The sequence below is a fragment of the Cibotium barometz genome, chromosome 34 (assembly GCF_041138505.1).
Source record: "Cibotium barometz isolate CiBa-2024 chromosome 34, ASM4113850v1, whole genome shotgun sequence".
Taxonomy (NCBI): domain Eukaryota; kingdom Viridiplantae; phylum Streptophyta; class Polypodiopsida; order Cyatheales; family Cibotiaceae; genus Cibotium; species Cibotium barometz.
This window is the reverse complement of record NC_141079.1, coordinates 22,346,003-22,358,169: the sequence shown is the minus strand read 5'-3', so window position 1 is coordinate 22,358,169 and position 12,167 is coordinate 22,346,003. Positions and strand designations below refer to the sequence as shown.

General features: G+C 47.2%; 1 protein-coding gene across 1 annotated transcript in view; it reads left to right on the top strand.

The window, feature by feature from the left end:
- The window catches only part of EMB2016 (mRNA methyltransferase EMB2016), a 96,401-nt gene that overhangs the window by 18,226 nt on the left and 66,008 nt on the right, over window positions 1-12,167 (top strand). Inside the window, 8 exon segments of the mRNA XM_086773847.1 lie at window positions 5,101-5,189; window positions 5,846-5,969; window positions 6,161-6,799; window positions 6,886-7,260; window positions 7,618-7,719; window positions 7,800-7,985; window positions 8,081-8,222; window positions 8,326-8,507. Coding sequence (XP_086629973.1) covers window positions 5,101-5,189; window positions 5,846-5,969; window positions 6,161-6,799; window positions 6,886-7,260; window positions 7,618-7,719; window positions 7,800-7,985; window positions 8,081-8,222; window positions 8,326-8,507 — 1,839 coding nt within the window.

Here is a 12,167-nt window from a genome sequence, read left to right as displayed (position 1 = left end):
CAAGGTTGGTGTGACGAGGGTGTCAAAAAGCCAGCCCTTTCTCCTAGGCGAGTCTCTGTAAAAAAAATAAAAAAAATGACATCCCTGCTTGTGAGAATCTCCCGGCTATATATGGTAAACCCCTCTCAAGCCCCTCCTGGATTCGACCACAGCATGCCATTGCAGTTCCGTACTACCAATCCCAGGTGTTTGGTCTCATATACCCCGCGTCCCTATTTGGGACGGTGCTCAGTGATAATGACTCTACCATCCTTGTAGATAGCCCACTTGCCTGCTTTGCGGGCCTCATGAACAGTCCCCATCGCCTCACGCTGGTGTGCCACCTGTGCTGGAGTGAGATCATCTCCCATGTACACCTGTGTGCCCTTGAGGGCAGCCCGCCTGTCTAAGAAGGCCTGTCTGCTGGTGACATCAGGGAATCTAATGATGAGGGGTCGCTCTCGTGTCATATCCTTTCCTGCCCTCCATGTGTTTGCAAGGGGGGGGGGGGGGGGGGGGGGGGGGGGGGGGGGGGGGGGGGCGATCCCGTCCACTCCTAGCATCTAGCAAAGTGTCATGGCATCCTCCTTTGGGGAAGCCCCTGCCTGTAGCCCCCGTACTTGCACATGGAGGGCCCTATTCTTCTTGCGTTTCTCGGATCTCCTCCTCGAGAGTCTCATGTATGATGCTCTGTGGGGGTTTGTGCTTCTTCACCACCTCCACCCAATCTTTCTTCGTGGTCTGCAGTTCTTCCCGCAGCTTTATCACTTGCAGCTTTCAACTGCTCCAAGTCAGTCCTTAAACCCTCCTGAATATTCAGTTCCCCTTCCTCCACTGTGTGGTCCTTGACCGTAGCCTTTAGGCTTCCATTTCTGCCCGGAGTTCCCCTATCATTGGGCAGCTTCTGGCATTCCTATTTGTCGCAGCTGGGTCTCTTTCAACATCTGAATCACCTCTTCCTGGTGGTTCACTTGGGCTGTCAGTTCTTCAATCCTGTTGTTCTTTCCTTGTATCTCCTTGCGGAGGCCTTCCAACTGTTTTTCATGTTGGTTCAGGACCCTGTCCAGCACCTTCTTTTGTTCGCCCAGTAATTTCTGTCAGAATATGCAGCGGAGATGATGACCAAATCTGGGAACACAAGTGCAAAAACGCAGGCAGAAAAACAGCACAAGAGAGAGAGAGATGTAGGCGTGTAACTCTGCTCTATATACACAAGAAGATCCCGAGAAATGATACAAATAAGGTATGGGGGCTGGGGGCCTATATATACCTCCCTGGAAGAGCAGTCGGCCAGTAGATAAAATGCCCACGACTGCTGAATAGGTCCCACGACTGCATAAATGCAGTCGGCCAGCATACAGATGCCCACGACTGATCAAAACCAGTCGGCCAGCAGCCCTGAAGCCCACGACTGATGAACATCCAGTCGGCCAGCACTGGGGTGCTCCTGGCATCATCTGGCAGCCCTCCCAAGCCTCAGAAAAATGGGAAAAAATAGGGGAAAAATGCGGAGAGTGGGGAAAAATGGGAAAACACCTCATAAGGACGGGCACACCCACAACAAAGGCCCTGGTGTATAAATTCAGACAGGAGATGACTTCTAACACCCCCTCTCAGCTCCTGGCTGTGTAACCAACCACTGGGAGCTGGGGTGCCGCCTGAGCAAGTCCTGAGAGAGCGACTTCGTGAAGAGGTCCACCGTACTGTCCTCCGTCGAACAGAACTCTAGCAAGATGTCATCAGCAACGATCTGTTCACGAACAAAGTGCCTCTGGATGACCATGGGTGCCTCTAGTGGAAGCCCAAACCTGCAATGTAACCTCCTCCTGCTCCAAAAAACTGCTCGTGGGCCATCAGTAGATCCCCTCGTGTCCGAATCTCCTCCCCAAACCGAGTCACTCCAACCGTGGAGTCGGACTCCATCCAACAATCCCCCTCCTGTGTACAAGAGTCCATGATCCTTCGCATGTCGTAGAAACCACAGGAAACGCAATCCTGCCTCACAAAGAGACATCTGCAACCATGAGCTCAACCGCCTCATCAGGAGGCTCCCGTCCAATCTGGTGTCCATCAACCAGATCAATGAACCATACAGCTTCTGAGTCACAGAGACATCACACTGCTCACAAGGATCAACACCTGTTACGGTGCACAAGCAAGTCCTGGAAACCTGATGAAACCTGTCAACCACCCCCTCTGAATCCGGAACCACAAAGCCTGGAGAAACCACCTCCTTCTGCAAGTAAGCACCTGCCACCTGCCTGGCTTTCCGAAAGGTCCCCGTGGAAAGAACATCCTCAACAATTGGAAGTTCTATGTCCTGAACACTACGAGACATCAGAGCATAAGTGACCTGTTCAGCTTCCTCTGACTCACGAACACAAGAACTACCAACATCAGTACTGGAAAGTTCCTGCCAACTGCTGCCATCTACTAGCAAGCTATCCACCACCTGGTCTCGGAAAGCTCGCACCTGCAGCGTATCCACACTTGAGTAGCCATTTCCAGACTGCCACTCATCACAATCCTGAGGACCTGGGAGAGAGAGTGCTGAAAGCCTGTAAACTCCATTCTCCACTCCGCCTTCCCAAACCACTTGGCCTGTTGCTTTGTCCCGGAGAGCAACAAAATGCTCATCAAACTCCACCCGTACGCCAGTCTTGCAAACCTGATGCACTGACAACAGATGAAAACCAAGTGCCGGAACATACAACACCTGGGAGGAATGCTTCCCCCCTCTGCCATCGGGAACTATCTCCATCCTGCCCTCACTGTGAACTGGGATAGTGGATGTATCACCAGTAAGAATATGACCAGAAAGCCTGCAGAGATCCTGTAAACCGGAACGGGAAGGAGTCATGTGCCTGGAAGCACCACTATCGAGAATCCACTCCTGAGTATCCCTTGCGGAGAGTCCTCCAATCTCCTCCCTGCCTGAAGAAAATGAAACATCGGTGTCCATCACCTCCAGGTGCACAAAAGCCGGAGTCTTCATGATTGCTGCTGAGGAATCTTCACCCTTCTCGGTCTTCCGCTTGGGACACTGCCTCCAATAGTGGCCTTTCTCGCCACAATCATTACAGGTCCTCTCTGCCTTCAGTTTCTCGCGGTCAGCGTCGGACTTCTTCTCAGAAGACTTCTCCGATGAAGCCTTCCCTTTGCCCGAGTTACGGCCTTTCGACCGTTGGCCAGTTAAGGCCTCCGAACCTCCACCCTGAGGAGGGTTCGTGAATCGTTCCTCCTGGTCCAGGACCATAGGCACAAGCTCCTCCCACGTGATGGTGCTGAGCCTGCCACTGGTAATCAACGACGAGTAGAATGCTGAGTACGAAGAGGGCAAATGTGACAGCAACGTGATGGCCATGTCCTCTGACGATATCTCCTTCCCAGCCTGGAGAACTTCCTGCTGAAGAGCCTGCAGCTTGTTAATATGCTCCCGCATCGTCGACGACTTTGCAGGGCTCATAACCCGCATCTGTACTTCCAAGGAAATCCTCTTCATGGGTGATACCCTGTTGTAAAGTGAGGCCAAATGCTGCCATATACCTCTGGCCAGCGTCATGTGCTTTACATGATTGATTACCTGTGGTGTGCAGTTGAGAAAGATAAACGAACGGACCCTGGCGTTGACACGATCCCACATCTGTGTCTGGGCCTCCCGGTCCTTTCGGGTTGACAGTAACTCCCCTTCCTCTACTTCCGGCCGTGGAACACCAACAACGACGAAATCGGCGAGGTCGTACGACTCCAGAACAGATTCCATCATAACCTTCCATATGCCGTAGTTGCTCCCGTCCAACTGACGGTCCACCGGGAACGTGGGGAGTGTCGGGATCTTCACATGTCTCTCGGCCATCTCAAACAGATCTGCCATAGCGGGGATGTACTCTGAAAAGGGTGGGTGGGTGGGAACAAAGAAGAACTGATACCTGCAAGTGGCTGTCCAGCAAATCAGCCCACCTTCCTCTTGCTTCTCCTCTTCCCGATCAGCCCAAAACAGTCCACCAATCAGCCACGAAACAGTCCCCCTCTTGCTCACACAAATCCCAAGACCTATCTAGAGCCTAGGGCTCTGATACCATGTCAAAATATGCAGCGGAGATGATGACCAAATCTGGGAACACGAGCAAAAACGCAGGCAGAAAAACAGCACAAGAGAGAGACAGATGTAGGCGTGTAACTCTGCTCTATATACACAAGAAGATCCCGAGAAATGATACAAATAAGGTATGGGGGCTGGGGGCCTATATATACCTCCCTGGAAGAGCAGTTGGCCAGTAGATAAAATGCCCACGACTGCTGAATAGGTCCCACGACTGCATAAATGCAGTCGGCCAGCAGCCCTGAAGCCCACGACTGATGAACATCCAGTCGGCCAGCACTGGGGTGCTCCTGGCATCATCTGGCAGCCCTCCCAAGCCTCAGAAAAATGGGAAAAAATAGGGGAAAAATGCGGAGAGTGGGGAAAAATGGGAAAACACCTCATAAGGGCGGGCACACCCACAACAAAGGCCCTGGTGTATAAATCTAGACAGGAGATGACTTCTAACAATTTCTTGGTGTTGTCCTCCACTGTCTTGATGTATGCCTCCAGCTCCTGTAGGTTCATTGTGTTATTTCTCCTAGTTGCTGCCTTGGGGGCCTGAGCAAGGCCAGGTGGGAAAAGGGAAGGCGGAACGGTACAGCAGGGGCGCAGTGAGTGGAAGTGCGCCTGTGTACAGCGCGAGCAGGTCAGCACTGCAGCGCTGCCAGCACGGGTGCACAGTGTAAGCAGGGCAGCGGCGAACAGCGCGAGAGAGCGAGGGAGACCACCAGCGCGCAGCGAAGGAGCAAAGGCGTCACGCCATGGACACCAGCGTGCAGAGCGAGCGAGAGAGAGAGAGAGAGAGAGTGAGGACAGATGTCGGGCAGGCACGCTGCGCGCAGGTGGGTGCACATAATGCAGAACAGATGGTGGGCAGGCATGTGATCCTGATAGCAGAGAGAGAGAGAGAGAGAGAGAGAGAGAGAGAGAGAGAGAGAGAGAGAGAGAGAGAATGTCTTTGTTGACTTGATGGCAAGGATGCCTCTAGAAATTTTTAGCTTAGTTTTTTATTATTTCTTCTTTTATGTTCTTTGCAGGTGCGCTTCACAGAGCCAGTGGTTATTTGTGCTTGCGAATTTTTGGAGCTGCATACGTCCTCTCTTTGCCCAACTCTTTCACTTTCAGGGTATGCAGTTTTCAATATTCAAATGATTGTTACCTTGCTGTGCTACGATCGTTTGTTAACTTTCATTTTTCATGTTAGTCTTCAAACAATTGCTCTAGTACATTGGGATGGAAGCTTCTTCTGTGTTCTTCCAGAACCATCAACTCAGCATGATTGGTGTTGTTCTTGTTAGAAAACTCGGCCAGTTTATCTGACTTCTACTCTCAGTTTTGTCTGTATGCTCTTGAATGTACGCACATGTTTTAAAATTCCACTTGCATGTGCATATAGGCGCACATGCTAGTGCTGGGTAGCAGTGCAGGGACTTCACATATGTTGGACAGCGATGATTGTCTTTTCTAGTGAGTGAAGGCAGTCTATTGATATTTTGGAATTCTAGAGCAGCTTGAACTCGCTGACCATTGGCAATTGGTTCAAGTGAAAAGAGGGATTAACAGTGGATACCAGCATTAACCATGTCTAGCGCTAGACCTGATCCTTAGGGGCAGCTCATGGTGGAGTTTCTGCCATTGGTTTTAAGGGCTGTCCACACTAGGCAGTGATAGACGTTATTAACATTCTCTCTCATCTGGAAATGGTGATTATTGGCTGTTGTTTTTGTCCAGAAATTGTCCATCTATTCTAGTGCAAACCATACCATATTGGAATCTGTGCAGGGTCAGTTTTCCACAATCCTTTGCACTTGAGATCTTCGTCAGGATCGGAGGAGAAGCTCGATTCAAACGGCTTTGTCCAGCCTTTTTGTATTCACCCTCGGCGACCAGTATACTTGAAGTCCAGGTTAATCTCCTCCAGAAATATTTTATATAGGAAGGTCCTCTGTTAGATGATGTGCATCTTTCCAAGCATGTTTTTGGTATCAGTCTGTCAGCTTCTTCACAAAGATATATCTGTTTGATCTAAGTACTTCTCAGGGGTATCCCATCACCTGATTTGTTATAGATCCTGAGTAATGATCGTTATGTCATCAGGCAGCCGTAACAGACCATCTGGTAATAAGGGGCAGCTACCGTGCACTTTCACTTGTTGTTTATGGGAATTCAGTAAAGGAACTGGGGCAGTTTAATTTTGAGCACGAGATCGATAACACCTTATCAGATGCTATCTTACCACCTGAAGCTGTCTTCAAGCCCGAGGATCTCCCAGAAGCCTTACAAGATGAGACGGGTTACAGAATCAAGCTGGTTCCTCCTTTGAGGAACTTACAACTTGTTTATCAAGACCCAGAACAGTCAGAAGCCATGCATCAGCTCCTCAGCTTGGCTGTTCAGATCATGAAATCTGATCCAGATCACATAATGGCTGGAAGAGTTTTAAATATTCTCCTTTCAGCAGCCTCAAGGGTTTTGTCTGAGCATGGTATTGAGAGTGGCTTCCCCCAATGGCCAACACTTGCAAAAACTCCTGCTCAGAGTCAAAGAAAGGTCAAGAATGGATTGAAGCAAGCCAGAGACCAAATTCAAGTGGTTAATGCTCATTGGCAAAACAATGCCATAGTAGACAAATCCTCACCAGCTCTGCTAGATGTGTCCACAATATTGGAGGCAGTTTTCGATTGGATACAGGAAAGCTTCCAATTGTCTTCAAAAATCGAGTCAGATATGTCTGCGGTATGTGGAAACTCTGATATTGATTGTGATTTTAGTGGACTTTGCATTCCCTCCATAAAATTGTTCTGTATCCCTTTTTTGAGCAGGAAGAGTATTTGATGGCGGGTCTTGCAGCAGTACAGCTTCTTTGCACGGATGCTCACTGGTGTTTTCAGCTTGTGGTTGCTGGGGGCTTGCATCTTCTCATGAGCTTGTTACAGTACACCTCTCCTGAGTCCTCTGCAACAGTATTGTTGACCTTAGGAGCATTGAAGTGTGCATGTCAACATGCTTTTGCATGTGAGGCGCTTTTAGGCTGGTGGCCTCCAAATGCATTGCCTACTTCACCAAAGCATAGTGTGAGCTTTGGCTACTGTTCCGTGCTGAAAACGTTGCTGCAGACAAAACGTCAAAATGTTTCCCAGTTGGCTTGCCAAGTCCTTCACCACCTGCATGCCTATCGACTTGCTTCAGAATTTCAGGTAAAAGGTTTGCAGGCAAGAATATAAGAAATTGCATGAAGGGAATACCTTCCTGTGAGCTTACTCAGCATTCCCATTGTTTCAAATTTGGGTTCTTTTTTCTGTCCTTTGGGGTGTGTGCATGCATACGTGTGTGCGTGTCTGCACGTGCACGTGCATGTGTTTGTTGGACTGTTGGGAGTGGCACTCATACCGTGCTGCCATACCATGCTGCCCAGAAAGGGGTGTGAGTTTAAACCCTGGTGCTTATAATATATCACATAACCCTCTACAAAAAAAACGTTCTTTTGGACATTTGCAAGCTAAATGTGCAACAAGGACAGTATTTCTCTTACCTGATTTGTCAAACTCTTGCAGTGCGAAGTGGAGTCTTTGCTGGAAATTTCTAATGTGACAGGCCAGCCTGCACCTTTAGAACATACTCTTAAGAAGCTCAATTCATCTCTGAAAGGGCTTGTGGTAAATCAACAACTTTGCTCGTGAGTCTGTCTTCTTTGCTTCACTACTTTAGTCTAAATCCCTTTCTTTATCTGTGACAGAGCTCCTTGAATGCCAAAGATTTCCCACAAGACTGGTCACCTGCTCAGATGGCACATTGGTTCATACTGGATGGAGATGATAATGCCTTTACTTTGCCCCCCAATGCAATCTTCAGCTGGATTTCTGCTTCTAAATACTCGTTTGCTTTCAAAGACCTTAACGCACATATTTTGTCGGTTCTGCAGGCATGTGATTGATGTTCCGCAGAAAAGAGGGGTTTTGTAGAGGTATATTGTTCTCATTAGGCATCTTAACTTAGTATTTTGTTTCCTTGCCACAGGAAAGACGATTCATTCCTTCCCTTGCAGCGTTGCTTTCAGTCCCATGGATGAGGGCAGCTGTTGGGAAATTTAACGATTCTTTTCTAGAGTTTATCGGCAATGTTGAAGCTCTCGTCTTGTCATTAATCAGCTCACGGTCAGGTTTGTTCTTTCAAAGCAGCAATGCCAGAGCCTTCCTGTGTGCCTCTTTGACTTATCAAAGGAAGCTTCTCCTGCTACTTGATGATTCAGTTGATATTTGCAGGTCTACTTTTCCTTGCATCGGATCAGGAGGCAGCAGCAGCCCTTATTGCTGCACTAGTAGGAGTTGAAGAGCTTAAAGGAAGAGATTTTATAAATTTGAGGCATGCATACTCGTTGATGTCTGCTGGTTTCATATGCAAAACCCAGGACATTGGACACGTGCTTTGTACAAATCTTTCAGTGGTGAGTATTCTCTGCCCAAAACATGCACACTCCCCATTCCTTTTTTTCTGGGTGTTAATGGTACCATGCTTTTGAAAGGTTCATGTGAGCTTTTTTTGGATGTTGCTTTCAATTCACCAAACATTTCTGGCAAATATGTTTTTCACTTTTGTAGGCAATACATATGCTTGCTATCTCTTTGGTATGTTTTTGGTTCGAACAGGACATAATTCTGTTTTGTTCTCTGAGTGGAGTGTGCTGTCACTGTTGCCTCTCTTGTTGCTCTTTGCCATCGTTCCTGCTTACCTCCCATGCACTACTTCACGCTCATATGCTGTTGCAGCTGCTTCTTGCTGCTTCAGATGCAACTGCATTGTAACATAATCATTTTCTTGCATGTGCACTGCGGAATTTCAGCAAATGCTCCTGTCCTAAGTTCAAAATGCCGGCGAACTTTTAATCATGAAGAGCTTCAAGAATGAGGCACCTCAGTCAGTCACAGGCTGAATGTTCTCCTTCTAAAGAGAACACAAATGGAAGTTTCTCGAAGGATACTGTGAAGATGAAAAATTTGATGGATGCACTTGGGACTTAGGAGTAGAGTAGGAAGGGGGTGAGTCAACTAATACTAGCCTACAAGGCTAGAAAAGTCTAGAGCCGAGGTCAGTAAGGCAAAAGGAGCACTTCACAGTGCAGGTAAGGGAGCCCAGAAGGGCATAGAGTGAAGTTACAAAACGGAAAGGAAGTGGCATGCAGTAAGTTTAAGGGCAGAGTTGCAAGATAAATGCCTTCTTATGGGAATACTTTGAAAGTTTCAGGGTAGCAAAAAAAGGGATAGAGGATAAATGCTTTTAACTAAAATTGCTACGTCCTTAAGCATATTGAACCGTAATATGCATACGAAAAGCGTACTAACCTTTTTGCCTCGGGCTGTCCTAGAAGCAGTTCTACAGTATTTCCCAGTAGTTTCCTTTCAGATTTCAGCCATGGCCTCCATTGGCAGGTTTGTACACAAGCTAGGTTTTTTCTGAGCAAATTACTTCCATCTACTTGAAATTACATGAAGCTAGGTAAGTTCGTAGCAAGTGAAGAAAGCTTTCATTAGACAAGATTATGCTCTAATCACACTTAGTTCGACACAATAATTAGATTAAACACAAAAAACCGCACGTATCTTATTGCGAATCAGCTCTCCAAATGAGCTTGAGGATACATTAATTAATAGCTCCCTGATTAGCATCCAGATCCACTATCAGCTCTCCTAATATCGCCATCAGATCACATCAAATCTCTCCACTTCCCACTATTCTTTCAATCTCCTGAATTTCCTCAATCACATCCACCTATTCACCTTTTACAATGTCACCAACCAATTTTGGACACCACAACCTTTGATCACACACATACAAATACACCTTTTTCTAAGGTCATATAGAGACCTCCACACGTGTGCACATTCATAAGGCTCATGCGCTCCCCTCGAACACACATTTCGTCCATCACCACAATTTTGGACACCACAACCTTTGATCACACACATACAAATAAACCTTTTTCTAAGGTCATATCGAGACCTCCACACATGTGGACATTCATAAGGCTCATGTGCTCCCCTTGAACACACATTTTGTCCATCACCACAATTTCCAACACTCCCCCTTGGTGCCGTGTTTTCCTTACATAAGGACGTGCCTGCCCTTATACTCCGAGTCACAACACAGCTCGAGTAGACCGGGCAAGTTGACTCCAGTTCTGGCCTCTCTTAACCTTGTCCACCCTCACCGACTAGGGGTGCTTTACAAGTTTGGTTGGAATGAGGACACACGAGGATGGAGCCATGCCTTTATACATTTACCTATCCAGGACAAACCCGAGAGCCCAAACTAGCTCTCCACGCATCAATGCACATGATTATAACCATTTTGGACCACAAATCTGGGTAGGGCACCCAAACGCAACTGAAGCATGGGAGTCATACTCTCCCTCGATCAAAAAAGATAACGAAGCTGGAGATGAAGATTCGATGCACACTGCCGTTTGAGATCACGTGATGAAGATGGAGCTGGAGCTGCTTCACAATGTACCACCAAGATGGAGGCGTTTTCAGAGCTGCACCAACACCACAAGGATAACTGGCTGTTTTGGCAGATTGTGAATGGAGCTGAGCATCACTTTCTGTGAAGGTCACCAATTGGAGAAGATGGGGTTCTGTAGAAGCCGTCAAAAAGGAGGCAGGAGCTTCGTTGCACAGAGAGGAAGCACTTGGGTTTGGCTGCACACTGACCATGCAAAGCTGGTTGTGTCTGGTTGGTTGGAGTTGCCATTATTTGCAGAATTTGTTGAGCTTCTCAAAATGGGTATTGTTTCCAGCGTAAGTCTGCTTTGCTGAGAAGAGCTGGGTCCCTTTGCTGCAGAGTTGCAAGTTTCTTACGAACTGCTACTAGACTCTGAATGAAGCGTGCCATGGTTTGGAGATTCCACCACTGAATGCCAAGCTCATCGAGTCTCTCTCCAGAGGTACACTGATTGATCGGGCTATAGAGCTGGGGCGGTCCAGGCGCCCCAAGATGAGAGGCCCATCTCGACACCGGCGGAGACTACAACAGAGGATCAGGACCATACTAGCACGGCATGGGAGACGTCTAGTCAGAGTACTCACCATGGAGGACATTGAGGATATCCACCATCGACCGATGAGAGACATCTTTGGATAGTGATGTATATGATGCTTACCTTTGTTGCTGGAGTTTTCCTTCCCAGATGCTATCCATTAGGAGCTCCTAGTACCTTACTTTTCCTCATAGTTGTTGTTTCAGTTTTAGTTAGTTGTTTAGTTGTTTTAGCTTTTCTTACACAGACATTGTATCAGATCCACCAATTGTTGTAACCTTCTTGGTCTCATAGGTCATTTTGGCCTTTTGAGGACGTTAATATATCATTTCATTTCATTTCATTTCTCTCTCTCTCTCTCTCTCTCTCTCTCTCTCTCTCTCTCACAGATGTGTTATTAAAGCTCTTTCCCTCTCTCTCTTCAGTATTCTTTCTCAGGAACAGGTATGGCTCAAGGGACATTCTTTTAAAAGAAACTCTTCGGCTTCCCATTGAGATTCTTGCTAGGCCATATCAGGATGGTTAGTGTAAGTCCAGGATATTATCAGCTAAATAGTCTTGATCCATATAGTCCTTGAACAAGGTTGAAACAACCTGCCTGTGCCATTGAAGGTCAAGCAACAGTGATACCAGGTGCTGTAGATTCAAATACTTGTGGTAGGGGATGCCATTGAGCTATAGTCATGGGAGGCAATGGTCTCCTGACCTAGAACCCTGGAAACTCGATTCTGTCAGAGTGGCATGTTTGTTTTCATTGTGTGTTTCCGAACCTTTGCTCAAAAAATTTCCCACTGATTTGCTGCATTCAATTGTTTTCCAAGAAGGTTTGCCCCATTCATTGCTCATTAAGTTGTGATTTTTCTTGAAATTTCCTTATTTTCTCCCCCAAATTCCAAACCCACCCACTCATTAAGTTGTGATTTTTCTTGAAATTTCCTTATTTTCTCCCCCAAATTCCAAACCCACCAACCCCCCCCCCCCCCCCCAATCCGAACTTTTGTGCTTGAGCGCACGTGAATTTTTAAGCATACATTTCTTGTAGGTTGCACCTATTTTTTATGTTCTGAATAA